Genomic DNA, 18,628 nt, shown 5'->3' on the forward strand with positions numbered 1-18,628 from the left:
TTTCTGCAACCCACAATGCATCTCAAAACACATTGCAAAATTCACAAGTAATGCAGTTTTTTTGTCCGCCATTGTATATATGAACTTTGATATTTAAAGATGTTCATAAACGTAGGGGCTCACATTTAGTGAGTATGGGCCTGGCACACACAAGGTCCTGAGCTGGATATGATCACTCTTCTCTTTCTTGGTGATTCTCTTCTGCTTCTCTCTCTCTCTTTCCCTCTCTCAGGGTAACTCATAATTTTTTTTGGCTTTTGCACCATATATTTAACACTCCGGGGCTCACATCTGGTGAGTATGGGCTTGGCACACCCAGGGTTCCTGGCTGGATACCATCATTCTTCTCTTTCTTAGTGATTCCCTTCTACTTTTGACTTGTTAACTCTCTCTCTCTCTCTCTCAGGGTAACTTGGGAACTTTTTTTTTTTTCTAGTGCAGCATAAGCCTCAGGCTTCCTTGCACCATATGGCTATTAATAATAATGTGGTTAATTATAATAATAATAAATAATAATAACGTGATATTGTGGCATCAACCCTTTTTACCTTAAAAAAAAAAGAGAAAAAAAAAGGAAAATTTTGATTTTATTTAGAACAATAATTTGCCCTTCGATTCGTGGACGATTACTGCGACATCTTCTGGGGAAATCAAATTCCAATTGACCTCGGCGATTATCATTACCGGTGTCTTCTGTAATTCGGTACATATATTAGTTTGGTTAATAAGCAGAATAAAAGCCGAAAAATGATGACTTTTATAGCCAGGTCTTCGGGCCTGAATAATTGTTTAAAAGCAACGTCGCAGGCAATTGCATGTCAGTTGAAGCCACTTGCTAGTCCTGTTGTTTTACCTGAGGAAGAGCTCATAATTCCTCCACAGCCCGAAAAAGTAACGAAATGTTCTCTACAAAACTCATTACCACGAGAATCTATTCGTATAACTTCTGGAATCGGAGGTTAGTGGAGATTTGTGTTTTTTATTTATTTAATTGCAATTCCTACCTAAAAGTGTACTGGATATAGTGGCGAATTTACCTTACCACGAAGTCGGCCATCTACTTTTGGCTCTCTCTCTCAGGGTAACTCGGGAACGTTTTTTTTTTCCTTGTGCAGCATAAGCCTCAGGCTTCCTTGCACCATATGGCTATTAATAATAATAATAATAATCTCGACTGGGCACTTATATATTTCGAGGATGGTGCTAAATATTGTAATTATGCTACCACCCGGTTGCTCAATCTACTTCTGCTGGGTTTTTTTTGGGGGGGGGGATAAAACTTTGTTTTTACTAAATCGTTAGCCTTTGTGGTTCTTCGGAGTATAAATAGTGCTATCTTTTTTATGATTGTGAGGGAACCTACCTTTTGGAGACCATGCTCATCTTTCGATAGTCGGGTAAAATGTAGGAAGTAATATAAAATTCAATGTTTGAAACCTTGGGAGAGGGAAGTGCCCTCTTCGGATCCTTAGTAACTCACTTATGCCCCTTCTTTATTTAATATAAGTACACCCACTTATTATACTGGTTAATTTGTCATGATCAACGGTGCCAATGTATAGTTCACCACAGTTTTTTCTAGGAGGCCCACAGGCTGGTTCAAAATAGTTTGCTGATATGCAGTGCTACAGCCAAATTGAGGTCTTTTACAGTGACAAGAAGTGAGTGGGGTCACCTGTCTGAGGGGATAATTTACATACTTAAATGGTCTGCAGACTAAAAAAGGTTTTGGCCATGGAATCAGCAACTATTTTCCAGTATCAAAAGGCAGCAGGAATGTTCTCTTTAGTTGAATTCCACCAGTTCAGCTAAAATTTTGTGATCAGTATAAAACATCTGACCACCTACCCATCTTGCCACAAAAATGATTTTATTTTTTAATAAACGTTTTGTACAATTATATTTGCCGCTTATTAGATGAAAGTGTGTAGGGTCCCAAATTATTCAGTTTGTCTTCAGGCCTGGAATCCTTGGGGTTCAGTGGTTCCACAATTCCAACCAAAGTTGGGATTGGGATACTGTAAGAATTATTATTATTTTTAAGATTTTAATGACATTTTATTTACTGTAATTATTGCCCTTTTTGTTTGTGTTTAATCTATCCTCTCATTCTTTCATATCCGTTCATATAAAAATACCTGGCAAGGTGCTGCATGTGGGAAAAAAAATAGACAAGAACCTCTAAAAATATATGCATTGGCAGTGGGGAGGGTGCTCAAAGCACAAAAGCCTCAACACAAGGGATCTCCCTAAATCTTTGTTAAATTATTATAACCCAGAACAGTCTTGAAATATTGTAAAATGAACCACTATCCGAACCATAATATAGCACAGGTCTGAATTAGTATTAAGGTTGTGTGCATAATTTTAAAACTGTGTAACTCGGTTCATTTCTGCATCTTGGGAACTCAGTTTTCTCCAGTGACAGAAACACTGATTTTAGCCATTAAGCTTGTGTTCTCATTAGAGCTAACACCGTAATTTACAATTTGTTGTGAATTTTTCATATTGTTTAATACAATTTGTTTATGGCGCCTCCGTAGCCAGGTGGGAAGGAGCAGCAGTGCGTAGCACACGCTTCTTGATTAGACTGATGTTTAAGCCCGTCATCACCAAATACGGAGGATGCAGAAAGGTCAGGGAATGACCACCGCATATCCCGGAATAATATGGCCTTAGTTGATAATGTTCCTGAAAAAAAAACCAAAAAAAAAAAACAATTTGTTTAATACAAATTCTTTAAAAATAAAGAGAGGAATTACCTCAGTATATGCATTCAAGATGTTTCTTTACTGACACTCTCCTTGAATTTAAACAAATATTAAAATACCGAAATAACTTCTACCCCCAGAGGTGGCGCCTACGTAGCCAGGTGGGAAGGAGCAGCAGTGCGTAGCACATGCTTCTTTATTAGACTGGGGTTCGAGCCCGTCACCACCAAATACGGAGGATGCAGAAGAAAGGTCAGGGAATGACCACCGCATATCCCGGAGCAATATGGCCTTATTTGCTAATGCTCCTAAAAACCAAATAACAAAACAAAAACAAATCTTGAAATCTGTGTTCAATGTGTATATCAGTTTTGAGTAAGTAGTCTCATTAATATCCCAGTACTCTGGGCCTAGTGCCAGGACTCAGCCTAGAACTCAACAATATCACCAATTGTTAAGCAGTTGTATATTGTGCAGAAATTTTAGTTTATTATGGTAAATTATAACTTTGTACATAATAAAATAGCTTTACAGTTCATGTGGTCTAATTAGTATTAGCCTTACATCATATTTATTAATTCTTTATGAACAATTGTGTAATATCCTTCTCAGCACATCAGTTTGTGTATCATAAATTGAATTAATTTTATATAAATAATCTTATCTATAATTGTTCAAATTATAGAGGCATCACACTGACATCACATTTTAGCTAATATCTTATCTATAATTGTTCAATTATAGATGCATCACACTGACATCACATGTGAGCTGTACAAGAGTGTTGGAGCGGAAGATGAGAGGAACAATTGAAACAGTATAGCATTAGGCCTGGCAGATCAGCAGTGGATCTAATTTTCTGCATCAGGCAACTGATGGAAAAATGTTATGAACACAGTAAAGAATTATGGATGGCATTTTTGGACATAAAGAAAGTGTTTGATACCGTGAATAGAGAGAAGTGTGGGAGGTTTTGAGAAGCTTGGGGATAGGGGAACATCTTGTGGAGAAAATTGAAAATATCTACACCAACACAATGAGCAAAGTAAGAACAGTGGTGGGGTTGACACAGAGCTTCGAAATAACATCAGGTTTGAGACAAGAAGGCATCCTGTTACCACTGCTTTTCATAGCTCTCATGAATGCCGTGCAATGTAGAGTGGTGAAACAATTTGGACAAGACCAGATGGAAGTCATGCTCTTCGCAGGTGACCTCTGTATATGGGGAGAGAGCAGGGAACAAGTGCAACGGCAAGTTGATATGTGGACTAGTATGGCCAATGAATTTGGACTGGTTTTCAGTCAGGAGTAGCGTGAATGAATGGTTCTAGAGAGGAGTGGCGAGGCTTGGCGAGGAAGCACAATCACAAAAATTGGAGTGATAGATGAAGAAATAAGTAGCAGGACACAAGCGGGGTGGAATTTCTACAGGCAGACAAGAGATCTGATCTGGAATGGGAACATACCACTGAAGTGTAAGAAGGCCATGTACCAGACCTATTACATACCACTTGTGATGTATGCGTCTGAAACTTGGACCATGAGGAAAAAGGATGAAAGCAGAATACAGGGGCCAGAAATGAGATTTGTGAGGAGCATAACCAGAAAGACAAGATGGGACAAAATCAGGAATGATATGATTAGAGAGAGAATCAGGAATGATATGATTTGGGTTGAAATACTCCAGGACAGGATTGAAATGGTTTGGACATGTCAAGAGGATGAACGAGAGGCATTTGCCTAGAAAAATGTTTGATTTACATTTAAAGGACAAAAGACCAAGGGGGAGACCAAGAATGAGGTGGCAGGACATGATAAAGACTGATGTCGTTAAGAAAGGAGGAAACTGGAATGAAATAAACAATGGAGAGACGTACACAGGTAGGGCATGCTGGTGAGGCTTCTTATGTCGACCTGTGGAACATCGGAACAACAGATTATGATTATTTTATATCTTTGAATTCACAATGGCACAATATGCATTTCACTTGTGAATTGAATGTATCTATGGCTGCTTTAAACAATGAAATTAGCACTCCCTGTACATGTCTGTCACAGTCACCATAGGTCTATGGTGTAAGGCTATTTACCCCAGGGCCATGATGGCTGTTGGCACTCCTGTTCCAGTGTACAAATGTAATACCTATATTAAATAAATTGATGAATAAGCTAGTCTCTTCCGTCCTATATACTAAGTAGCCACAATTAAAGTTTTCCTATTTAGGGCTGTCTGGAGAGCAATCTCCAGACAGCCCTAAATGTGAAGAGAATTATATAGAAAACAAATAGGTCTAAAAATAACCACTGGGAAGAAAGTCATGTTTTAAATGATTTTCATATGCCACTCTGCTCATGCATAAGATGCAGCAGATTAGAATACTGTAGTGTTAGCAGCACAATGCCTCTCACCTTACCAGTGTGTGCTTTTATTGTAAGGTTCTACTACTTGAACAGAAGGAAAATGATTGCATGGTTTGGGGAAACAGGAAATTTGCAGCTGAAGCCAGGAAGTGGACAGAAACCCATTCAACCAAGAGCAGGTTGAGAATATCGTTTCTGCAATCACAGAAAGATCTGTGGTCAGTGGTGCACCAGTAGCAGCACCTTCTATATGAAAGATGCTTTTTGCAGGTCTGCCCATACAGGCCTACCATGAAAACTGGATGGAATTTGCTCTCAACTTCTTGCCACAGATGGAGGTAGACAGCAGTGAGTAGTGATGGAACTTCCTTTGGAAAGGTCAGGCCCATTCCAATTTGAATGGGACTACAAACACCCAAAACTGCTGAATTTGGGCTAATGAGCCATTCTGAAGAACATGAAATTCCCTTACATGCATCCAGTATCACTGAAAAGTGTTGTTTTATAGCTATCTCCATTATTGGCCCATTTCTTTTTGAAAAAGCCATTCTATTTTGACCTCCTAACATGTTCAGTTACCACTCAACAGAGACATTTGGTAACTCTTTTCATTCAGTTACTGCAATAGAGAGAATGCCCAGTAACAAGTTTGTATGCAAGACAGAGCATCTCAACACACTGAGATCTGTACAAGATCAAGAGCTTCTGTGGTGACATTTTACTGGTGAAAGAGTAATCAGCCATTCATTTCCTACAGCATGGCCACCTTGATCTCTTAGCTTCGCACCTTTTGACTTTTGGCTCTGGGGACTATCTAAAGGACAGCATGTGTTGTGACAGTATTCCTGACCCAGCAGATTTTGAGGATGGCATCATACAACATGTGAGAAGTGTCATTCCTGATCTGCTGTATATTATCAAAACCATTCCTGAGTATGTTTGTTCGTGATATTGTCCATGATACAAGACAAAAATATGTATCATCTCAAATAGGAATTGAGTGTATGATATTAACTAGAATTTAGAGTTCATTTTTAACTTTAAAATAACTCTTACAAAATAAGTAATTGATGTGTTTGCATAAATGACCAACTGATATTGGAAATCAGAATATTATAAGTACAACAGTAGAAGGTGAGGCAGTAGTGTAATGACCGAGACTTTCGGTCTGTTTTTATTGCTTTGGGTATATGCAATGAAGCTGAGGTGTCCCCCCCCCAACTATTCCTTGATTCTTTTGACAGAAAAAATAAAGTGATATAAATAAGAGAATATTAAAAACACAAAAAGAAAGTAAGTAAAGAGTATTTACAGATTAATAAACTAACCACATTAAAATGGAACCTTATTTTTTTTTACCTTTATAACAAACCTCTAGGGCAGTATTCGGCAACCTTTTTTTGAGTGAAGAGCCATTTTCGATCTAATAATAAAAAAAATAAAAATCCAAAGAGCCGCACCTCAGCTCAAGTTTGGATGAGTGGGGGGGGGGGGTTTAGGAAATGGAATAGAGTGGGAAGGTGTTTTATTAAAAAATATATATTTTGACATATTTACTAACACTGAAAAAACGTAACAAACATCCAATTAGGTAAGAATTAATGCAACTTTTGCTGCTGAACTTCTTGAGCGAGTTTCTCAACATCGGGTGAGTATGTCGTAATTTTCATCTTTAAACATGTTAAAAGACTCGCATTGCTCACACGGTATCTTGATTTATTTTTAATGTAGTTCATGTTCGAAAATATTTGATCGCAGAAATACATGTTCAGGGGTCGGCAGCCTGCGGCTTGCGAGCCGCAGGCTGCCGACCCCTGCTCTAGGGCATCGTGTGATTGATTCACTTGGATCACAAATATAAAAATATATTAAATGTGTAATCATAATACTAACTCTTGAGTGTTGTCAAATATACTTTCTGCAGCTGATCATGCAATTACTGTTTGAGGTTTTGCTAGAGCAGAATGGTGACCAAAGTGCATAGAGTGGTGAATCCAAATATTGCTGCTTTTAATGGAAAGTATGATATATGCATGCCATATGTCATGCATATATTGTGTAGCAACACAACACAATATATGCATGCCATATGTTGTGTTGCTAATAATGCAATTACATGAAAATGCTAAGCATTTTCATGTAACTGCATTATGTAACACCATGTAATACTTATGGTATTACATAAACCACACAGTTTATGTAATAGATTAAACATTCACAGCAAAACTTTTTCCCTGGTGGTGATTTTTGGAATTTGTTTTTCATGCAAGTAGTAGTAGTAGTAGTGGCATATTATGCAAGAAAGCAAGTGTATGAGCTTATGCGGCATCAGCCAAAAAAAAAAAAAAAATCACACCATTCCCTTCAAATGCCTGTCCAGTTCCTCCTTAAATTTATTTAACCTATCAACTTCCACAACAACAGATGGAAGTTTGTTCCAGCAATTAACCACCCACCTGGCTAAAGGCAAATTTTCGCACATCTATTCTACATCTGTCTTTTCTTATTTGAATTTATGCCCCCTTAGGTTCGTAATCTGAACAAGTGGAAGAATCCCATCAGAATTCAGCATGCTTAACCCATTCAAGGCCTTATACACCTCAATCAGATCACTGCGCAGGTGCCTCTCTTGGTAAGAGAATCCCTTCATTCCCCTCACAAATCTTAATCTTGTTGCCCTTCTTTGTACACACTCAAGCAAATCTACATCCTTCCTAAAATGAGGCCTCCAGACCTGTACGCAGTACTCAAGGCGTGGCCTGACCATTGCCTTACACAGAGGGATAATCACCTCCTTCTCCCTGCTAGCAAAATTCCTATATATCATGGACAAAACCTCATTTCCTGCCCTGGCAGCCTGTCTGCATTGCTCAGAAAACTTCATATCTGACTGCACAATTACTCCCAGGTCTTTCATTTTCTACCACCTTAAGTGTAGTACCACACAGTTAGTACGTTTCTCTGGGGTTACTTCTACCCATATGCAGTACTTTGCATTTGTCAAGGTTAAACTTCAGTTGCCACTTCTTAGTCCATCTGCCCAAATTATCTAGATCCTGTTGCAGTAGCACACTGCCATTACTGTCATTAACAACCCTGCCAACCTTTGTATCATCTGCAAACTTCGACACTAAGTCTGATATACCTTCATCAATATCATTGATAAATATACAAAACAGTGGATCCAAAACCGAACCCTGTGGGACTCCACAAAGAGTAGCACCCATTAATTACCACCCTCTGTCTTCTCCCACTCAACCATCCTTTTATCCATTGTAGCAACTTACCCTTAATACCATTCTGTTCCAATTTGTACAATAGTCTTCCATGTGCAACAGTGTCAAAACCTTTCCTGAAATCCAAATATATGATATCAAAATTATTTTTTGCATCCAGTTCCTTTGTAACCACAACATAATATCCTATCAAATTTGTCAGACATGACTTTCCCTTAACAAACCCATGCTGTGTCTGAATTATTGCTGCAGTCTTGTCTAGATGATCCTGCAATGCATCTTTAACCAGTGACTCCATTATTTTCCCGAAACAGAAGTTAAACTAACTGGTCTGTATTACTCATGCCACCCTTCGATCCTCCTTTGTGAATTGGAGATACATTTGCACATCTCCAGTCCGTGGGTACCTCTCCTGAGTCCAAGGATGCTCTCATAATTGTGGCTAAGAGTTTGCTTAGTTGCTTTGCCGCCTCCTTTAATATAACTGGATAGATCCCATCCACCCCAGGTTCCTTTCTTATGTTTAACTTCAACAATTTCTCCTCCACTTTGCTCTCAGTTATTACAAAATCATTAAGCATCCTGCTACAATTTGATAACCTGTCATTTTCAAACCTTAATAACTCCTCATGTGTGAATGTAGATGCAAAATACTCATTCAGTTTGTTTGCTTTCTGAGCAGGATCATCAACAGCCGAACCATCTATATCCAGTGGACCAATCAGATTCATCCCCTTCCTTTGCTGTTTTTCTTAGCATCTTTTGCCAAAGATTTCCCGTAATCTGCTTTTTCCTGCCCAACCTCCTTTGTGACCTGATTACAGACTAGCTTATATCTGCCATAGGCTTATGAGTTGCTTGATAATTTATTTGCATCCCATGCATTTTTCTTCTCTGTCACGAGTCTCATTAGTTCATTTGATAACCATTTAGGCCTAAACCTTGAACAATATTTCTTAATAGGTATGAAACTTTTAGTAGCATTCACGATTAATTCCTTGAATGCTTGCCACTTAGAATTTATTGTTGGTAACATTATCAGTTGATCCCACTGTACAGAATTTAAAAACTGTCTGAGACCACTGTACTCACCTTTATGAAAGCAAAAACCCTTTCTTTTACCCCTGATGGTAATTATATCTTTAAGTAAATCCCACATCAGTACACTGTGATCACTGCAACCTAGTGGTTCCTTTATCTGCAAATTTTGAATACACGAATGATCACTGCTGATAACCAGATCAAGAGTATTACCCTCGCTGGTTGCCTCTCGAACATGCTGCTGCAGAAAACAATCATCCAATAAATCCACAAAAGTCTTGCTAGTGTGTGTTTTGTTGCATATCTTCCATTCGAGATGCTTTAGACAACTCTAAATAGGGTTACTTCAGCTCTGACCTCCTCATATAATATAAGTAAAACATATAATCATTCAATGGCAAATGATGCAGGAAAGCAAGCTTATGTAGCATCAGCCAAAAAAAAAAAAAACCAATTCACCCATCCATACTGTCCAAGAATTTGTCTAGTTCTCCTTTGAATTTATTCAACCTATCCACTTCCACAACAGCAGATGGAAGCCTCTTCCAACAATCAACCACTCGCTGGCTGAAGGCATACTTCCACACATTTATCCAGCAACCATCCTTCCTCAACTTGAATTTATGCCACCTCATGTATGTAATATAAGCAAGTGGAAGAATACCATTAACATTCCCATTACTCAATACAGTCAATGCTTTAAACACCTCAATCAGATCTGCCTGCAGGTTTCAGGTCTCGAGGCTCTGCATTTTGCTGAACTAAAGCCTTTCTAGGTAAGAGCACCCTTTTGTTCCATTCACCAATCTGGTTGCCCTTTTTTACACCCATTCCACCAGATCTACACCCTCCCTAGAGTGAGGGCTCCAGACCTCTATACAGTACTTGAGATGTAGCCTAACCATGGTTTTATACAAAGAGATAATCACTTCATCCCTACTAGCAAAGTTTCTGTGTATCATTGACAAAACACTGAGCTGTCCTGCCCGCATGTCTGCACTACACAGAGAATTTCATGTATGACTGCCAATTACCCCCAAGTCTTTTTTCATTCTCCACTACCCTCAGTGTTATACCACACAGTTAAGTTACTCTGGGATTACTGCTACCCATGTTGAAGTTTAACATTGACACATGCAGCACCTTGCATGTGTCAATGTTAAACTTCAACTGCCATTTCTCACTCCATTGATCCAATTTTCCTAGATCTTGTTGCAGTAGCTCACCCTGCCGACCTTTGTATCATCTGCAAACTTAGACATTAAGCCTGATATACCTTCATCAATATCATTGATAAATATTGAAAACAACAATGGATCCAGCACTGAACCCTGGGGAACTCCACTAATAACATTAGTCCACAAAGAACAGTGTCCATTCATAACCACTGTCTTCTTTCACTTAACCATCCCTTTATTCATAGAAATAACTTGCCCTTAATGCCACATTGTTCCAATTTGTACAACAGTATCAAGTCTTCCTTAAATCTAAGTATATGTGATATCAAAATTATTTTTTGTATCCAGTTCCTTTGTCACTGCATCATAGTAAGTAACCTATCAGATTGGTTAAACAAGACTGCCCCTTGACAAATCCATGCTGTGGTTGCAGTATAATTTCATGCCTGTCCAAATGGTCCTGCATTACTTCTTTAACCAGTGATTCCATTATTTTCCTTGGAACAAATGTTAAACTAACAGGTCTGTAATTACTCATGTTGCCTTTTGATCCCCCTTTATGAATTGGGGATATAATTGTACTTCTCCACTCCATAGATATCTCCCCTAAATCCAAGGATGCTCTTATAATTATGGCTAATGGTTTGCTTACTTCATTTTCTGCCTTCTTTGATATAATTAGAATAGAATCCATCTGCCCCAGTTGCTTTTTTTTTTTTATGTCCATCCTCAACAGTTTCTCCTCCACTTCCCTTTCAGTTATCACAGTCATTTAGCTCTTCATTAGAGTTTGATAAACTTCTAGCATCCCCTTCCCTAAAGAATTCCTTGTGTGAATGTAGCTGCAAAATACCTATTCAATTTGTTCACAACCTGAGCAGGGCCATCACTAGTTGACTCATAGACATCAAGTGGCCCAAATGTGATTCAACCCCTTCCTTCTACTATTAATATAAGCATACAAGTCTTTGCTGTTTTTCTTTGCCAGAGAGGTCTCATAATCTAGCTCAGCTTGCTTAACCTCCTTTATGACTTGATTACAGACTAATTTATGTCTACTATAGGCTCTAAATTGGATTTGAACAAGCCGTTTTGGACCGGAGATACTCTGCTGTATGTTATAGGTCTAGACATATCAAAACTATATAATACAACTGTGATAGTATGAACCAGAGCTATAATGGTCAATACGTTCTACGTTGATATCAATATTTGTAAAAGAATAAGAGAAATTTACCTCAATATGATACAGAGAACACTTTCTGAAAGTGTTTACATATCATATTAAGGTAAACTTTTCTTATGTTACATCATACAACTGTGTATGTGTGTGCATGCTAGTGTTGGTCCTTGAGCTTTGAATTTTGAGGACTACAAATTTATATAATTTTTAGCATGCTAGCTTATTTATACTTGTAGCTTGTTTATATATTTGCTAATTTATTTACAGGTCCTCTCCAGGTTCGTTTGGCACATACAGACATCACTTTTCCAGATTACTCTTATTATCGAAGAGATAGTGTTAAGGACCCAAACAAACCATCCAGAGATACTGAGGATTCACGTAAAATGTTTAGCTATCTCATAGTAGCAGGTAAACAATAAAATGTTTTTTTTTTTTTCTCTCAATGAGTCTCGGGCAGTTACTGATATGGTTTCAACAAAAATTTTGTATTTAGCTCATCAGTAATTAAGTCAATCGCTCATTTATTTGCACTCACCTAGGAACCAACCTTCTACACTGAGAACTGTCATCTTATTACAATAAAATGTAAATGTGTACAGAGTAATGCCGAAGAATACACAGATGGACACCATTCATTAGATGAATTTATTTTTTGTATTGCAAATTAAATACATTATTTTATACTATAATGTATATAATCAGTGTTTTTCTTTTTCTGTTGTTTTAGGTTATTTTACTTGTTGTGAAACAGGTAGGCGCGTGCGCGCACGCACGCGTGTGTGTGTGTACACAGGGTGTCTCAAAAATATTGTTACAAACGTTTAGGGGAGGTAGGTAACATCTGAAGGAATGTGTATCGCATAGGAACTCATAACCAGAAACATCACTGTAAGTCGGTACAGGGTGCTGTTCATCAGTTCGCGAGAGGGAAAATTTCTGGTTTACTCATTCAAGCAGTAGTCGCCGCACAAAGAGCATGCATTGATATACGAACTGTGAGCTGACAGACATGCACCTAGTGTATGGATTAAGAGAGGGCAATGTACGAGCTGCTCAACGAATTTATGGAGAACGCTTCCCAGACAGACATGTACCAGACCACCGTTTGTTTGCGCGTGTGCATCAAAATTTGTGCAATTGTGGGTCATTTAGAGGTAACAGGAGTAGTGCGGGCAGACCACGTTCAACACGAACTCCCACCATGGAAGAAAGTGTTGAATGCCGTCCAGAATAATCCTACTACCAGCACACGTGCCATTGCTTCTGCCTTAGGAGTATCTCGTTGCAGTGTACAGCGTGTCTGGCATGACAATTCCTTGCACCCCTTTCATCTCCAAAGAGTTCAGTTACTGCTCCCCCAAGATCATCCTGTACATGTGTGGCTTTTGCGCAGTGGTTTCTCCAAGAAAGTGTTCAAGACTTGAATTTTCCAGCCTATGTTTTGTTCACGGATGAGGCTTATTTCACTTGGGAAGGCTTATTCAATCAGCACAATGCTCATGTGTGGGCTCACAATGTGCGCCCCCATGCGGCACAACATCGCTTCGCAATAAATGTGTGGGCAGGTATGGTCGGTGACTGCTTAGTCGGCCCATACCTGTTACCATCCCACATGAACTTCCCTAAATATCGAATCTTTCTTGAACAAGTTACCAGGGTTACTTGACGATGTTCCAGCAAATGTGAGATGCAACATTTGGTTTCAACATGACGGGGCGCCTGCCCATTATGGAAGGTGTGTTCGTGACCATTTGAACAGGCGTTTTGGGTGTCAATGGATTTGCCGTTGTGGACCAGTTTCCTGGCCCCCCATGCTCACCTGATTTATCGAGCCTTGATTTCTTTCTGTGGGGAGGCCCTCAAATCTATTGTGTATGAATCGCCTGTGGAGACGGAAATGGATCTCATGGCGAGACTTGTCTGCGTTGCTACTACTGTCAAAGAAACTCCAGATGTGTTCAACCGTGTCCGCCAATCCATGTTGCGTCGGTGTCACGCATGCATCGCGTCTCATGGTGGAACCTCCGAGCATCTGTTGTAACATCATGAAATGCATCCATCTCGTACTCCATTGTTAATATTATGTCAAATAAATGTTTGTCAGTAATTACTGTCTTGTGTCATTTCTGCTTCTTGTGCCTGTGCTACTACTTTCCTGTGACGTTTCCGGTTATGGGTTCTTATGCAATTCACACTCCTTTAGATGTTACCTACCTCCCCTAAATGTTTGTACCAATATTTTTGAGACACTCTGTATATATATATATATATATCTTCTGAATCTATCCAGATAGCTCTTTTGTCAGTTTAGTGTACAGCAAAGAAATTTGCTGAATTGACTTGCAGTTTAGCAGATAAGTATTATACTGGCTAAAAGATGCAAGGGAGTGGGATATTTTTTGCATCTACCAAAAAAAAAAAAAAAAAATCAATCATTTTACTTTCCCATCACCAAAAAGTACCTATCCAATTCTGCTTTGAATTTAACCAAATTAACAGCCTTGATCACTACGGTAGACAATTCGTTCAAGTGATCTATGGTGTGCTGCTCAGAAGTAAACTTCATGAGATCCAGCCTTCTGTTAGCCTCCAAAATTTTGCATTTATGCTCCCTGGTTCTTCTCCCACTCTGCTGCCAAGAAAAATATATCTCCTTTGTTTGTTTTACTGATTCTCTTCCAGGCCTTTTATACCTATATCAAGTCCCTCCCCATCCACCAAGGTGTCTAGTTTCCAAGCTTTGCAGTCTGCACATTGTTAGCTGTTTTTCATATGGACATTAATTAGCACTCCTTACCAGTCTGGTTACCCTTTTCTGAATCCTTTCATTTAGTTGCGTTAGTGAAACATGTAATTTTTACTTGTGATATCAGATTAGCCTAAGGTATTTCCAAAAGGTTCTAGGACTAATTCAGCAAATAAAATCACATCAAAATGATTGATTTACTGGCAAATTGTGTCAGAGTGGCCAGTGAGCCACCATCACAAAAGTAGTTTTCTGATGGTGGCTCTCTAATTTGTTTATAGTTTGGTTAAGCTACATATATGCAAATTGGTTGTAAAGCAGGCTGGGTTTTTTAGTTTATTTATAAAAATTCATCCTAATCATGTCAGTTTAGTATAGGTAAGAAATTTGTTGATAAGTTGTGTTGGTAGAACACATGACTTTTTATTTATGATATTAGCATTAACATTTAAAAAGATTAAAATAGATTTATTAGGTTAGACTATTTCCAAGCCATACCAGGAGTAACTTCAACAAATAAAATCACACATCAAAGCAATTAATTTAATTGCAAATTGTGTCAGAGTGGCTGGCCACTGAAATCAGAAAGGGAGTTTTCTGATAGTTGCCTGGTAACCATGAGCAAATTTAATAATAAATAAATACAGTCCATTCTGGTTATTTGGGACACATTGAGACTAGTGAATTTTGGCCCAATTAAGCAGCTGCCCCAATTATCTGAAGTTTCACGTAAATAGTTAAAAATACAATGAAACCCCCCCCTTTTTACAATTGGTTCACTGAACAATCGGATCACGTTACAATGGAGTCGCCATAGTAAAGTACCGTTCACTATACGATGTGCAGTAAGCGCCAGTCATTGCGATCACGTTTGTGAATTGAATTTTAATTCTATTAAACAACATTTCTTCTAATTAGCAAAAATAGGAGGAATTTTATCCACAGGCTATAAAAGCAAAGATATATTAATCACAAATTTACCCTCTATTACCTTACCAATTAAAAAATTAAATGATACGTGAAAATCGGAAGAATATACGTGATAATCGGATAATTAATACGTACTGTAATATGTACATACGAACTAGTTGACATTTCTGTTCACTGACATTTGTGGGTGGGGGTTAAAATTTAAAACAGTAAAAAGGTAAGCAGTCAATGACAAAGAACACGGCACACACAAATTGCAAGTAACACGATATGCGCAAGTGAGAACGGAATAACGAGTTACAAAACTTTAAAAATAGGAATGAAGAGAAGATCTGAAAATTAATTTTTTTATATGATTGAAAATTTCATGGAAGTGTAAACACATTTCACCATAATAACCCACAGAATTCCAGCTGTCGGTGTTATCACAAATTCAGTAAGATCGAGTTTACAGTCCGTTTATGATGGATCTCACTAACAGTAAACAGGTGACTGCTAATTGTTTTTATTGTTTTATGGTTGTGACCTCCAGAATTTTGACCGAACCACGTGGTGCCATTGGAGACAATTGTAGGGTAATCTCCAGTGCTGCAGTCTCCTGCCCTGATTAAACGTCATCCTGTCCCAATTAAGCGAAGTAAACCCTGGCTATTTTCTCGATTGGTTTCTGTTTTTTTAAGATTTGCCCCAAATAAACGGCCGCCCCGATTAACCGGTGGCCCAAATAACCAGAATCCACTGTGGATGTTGAGTAATAAGCAAAATTTAAAAGTAATTATGGTTAGTTCTATAAACATGTTAAAGAATAATGTAAGAAAAGTGAATATCTCATAAATAGAAATTCATATCATAACATATAGAATATATTTATTATAAAAAATATGGTAAAGATTGGAATCCCACTAAAAATATACTTTAAAAATGAAGAAACCACTCTTATTGTACAGGCGTACCAAACATTACAGTATAGGCAAATTCAGTGATTCCATCATTAGATTGCTCCATTTTTCTAAAACAGAGATAATGAATTAAAATCTGATTATTATTTTTTAGCTATTAAATATTTACTACTTAAAATGACACTTTTGTACTTGTGTATAATCGATTTTTATTATTTTAATTGATTCATAAATAAATTCTCTTTTTAACCCACCAGTGGTGGCACCCCTGATCATGAGAAAAGGTGATTGCAGCTTTTGTCAGATCCAATTTTCTTTATTTCTTAAAAAAGTTTATTTATTTTTTTTATTTATTTATATATATTTTTAAAAATTCTACTTGTATTTTTTTCACTATAAAAACTAAATTTAAAAATATTTTTTATGCATGCCATTTCTAGTGAAACATGAAAAAAAAATTTTTGGAAAACTTTAGTTCTGCAAAAAAAAATTCTTAGTTACTTCCATTTTTGAAGTTATATAGAATTGTTAAGCTTACAGTTACAATATTATGCATGGGCACATAATTTTGAATTTTAATGCACTTACCTTTTGAATTTTTACACGCCTTATATATATAAATGAATACATGTAGTATTAATCAAAATGTGAAACTAATTTTATATAATAATAGTAACATAAATTAAATGGTGTACAATGAGCACCATAATTGTTTATGGAAAGTGAAAGGCAAAAATAGCAACACAAATGATGGCATCGCATATATCAGCAAGTGTCATTTAATTACTCTGTATATATAATAGTGACTGACCTCAGAAACAACTTAAAACTTGGTCTATATTTGGATGGGAGAGGGGCACTGGTGATAATCACCAGAGATGTTTTGCTGATCAGCATATTGGAGAAGGCAGCACTGCTACCAGGTTCATTTCTTATTAATTTATGGTTGATTGCTTGTTAATTTTAAGTAGTAAATTAGTTACTTGTAAATTGAAATTTTTTACAAAAAATCTAATTTGATTTTTAATTTATAGTAACTTCTTTGTTGCAGATATTTTGGTACATTATGATATTTTATGCAGAAATATCTTGCAATTAGGGACCATACCCTGCTTTATTATAGATTATTAAGCTTTCTGATTGTATACTTGTCAATCACAGAAATCTTCAGAAATGTAACCCCAGAAATTGGTGAGCTCTCACTACTTTACTTGTTTATTCTTCATTTATGGCATAGCCTTTCCCCCCTCTCAACTAGAATGGTTTCTAATTAAATTAAAGGTTCCTGAAACAGTATTGGTTTACTGGTGCATTTATATACATCAGGGGTGGCCAATTTAATTTGTGATGCGATCTACTTTTTTCTTTCAAAATGTGCCACGATCTACCATCTCAAGAATTTCATTGCACATGGTTAAAAAAGTTAATCAACATATTGAAAAACGTTTATAAATTTTAAAATTAAATACAATTCAGAATTCTTATGAATTTAAAATATGTATTTAAATTTTTAATTTATGTGAAGTTTGTGTCTTCGTGTCATCTGCCTATGCTTTCAAAATCTGGAATATACTGTGATTAAGGCCAATTGTAAAGAATCTTCTGTATGCAAGTCTGTAAGAGTAGAGCGCTTCTTTGTCTGTTTGTTTCAAATATGAAAAGGCCAATTCACATGGATATGTGGAACCAAAACAGGAATTTAATTTAAAAGTTCACTGCATTTTTTTACAATTGGGTACTTTTCTCAGCAAACATATTTCCAGGAGTCTTTTTCTGATGATCTAGAAGATATTGTTTCGCAATGTAATAATTTCATTTTCAAGTAATATTTTCTCCTTGTGAAAAATCTCAGCAGTTGGGGGTTTTTTTTTTTTTTTTTTCCTGCGGTTTGTTTCTTATCTAAGTCAACATTAAATGGATAAGAAATATATTGAACAATGTCTTCAATTGTTTTAAAATCACTGAATCTGGTTTCAAAATCATCCACAACTTTCTCAATTTCAGAAACGTATTTCTCAGTATTAAATTCAAAAACAGGATATTTTTGCGATCTTGGATAATTGCAAAACGATTGGATTTTTTTTTTTCCTTTGAAATCCTTAGCCATTGCCAAAAATTGATATTTATATGCAAAAATACTACTAATCAGTGTGTTGAAGTGCCTTTCTAAATGTCCTTTTTTTTTTTTTTTTGGCTATAGCCATGGAAGCATTACAAATCAAACAACAACATTTTTATTTTATCATTACAAAAGAGTATTCTATTTCCCACTCTTGATGAAGCTGATACATTTTACTCTTTTTCATTTTCATTTTAGTATTCATTTTAAATCAATGTGTA

The 18,628-nt window shown here is 36.9% G+C and overlaps 1 protein-coding gene across 2 annotated transcripts in view; it reads left to right on the plus strand.

The window, feature by feature from the left end:
* The first annotated feature begins 655 nt into the window (after nucleotides 1-655).
* RFeSP (Rieske iron-sulfur protein) overlaps nucleotides 656-18,628 on the plus strand; it is a 37,760-nt gene continuing 19,787 nt past the window's right edge. The window contains exons 1-3 of one of the 2 annotated variants that reach the window (XM_090376927.1): nucleotides 656-958; nucleotides 11,978-12,114; nucleotides 17,141-17,150. In XM_090376927.1, coding sequence (XP_090233053.1) covers nucleotides 748-958; nucleotides 11,978-12,114; nucleotides 17,141-17,150 — 358 coding nt within the window. In that variant the 5' untranslated portion in view covers nucleotides 656-747. Of the gene's footprint in view, nucleotides 959-11,977; nucleotides 12,122-17,140; nucleotides 17,151-18,628 lie in introns of both variants that reach the window. The other variant, XM_090376926.1, reaches the window with a different exon arrangement.

Source organism: Mastigoproctus giganteus, chromosome 7, assembly GCF_048544385.1.
Source record: "Mastigoproctus giganteus isolate SK-2022 chromosome 7, ASM4854438v1, whole genome shotgun sequence".
Lineage (NCBI taxonomy): Eukaryota > Metazoa > Arthropoda > Arachnida > Uropygi > Thelyphonidae > Mastigoproctus > Mastigoproctus giganteus.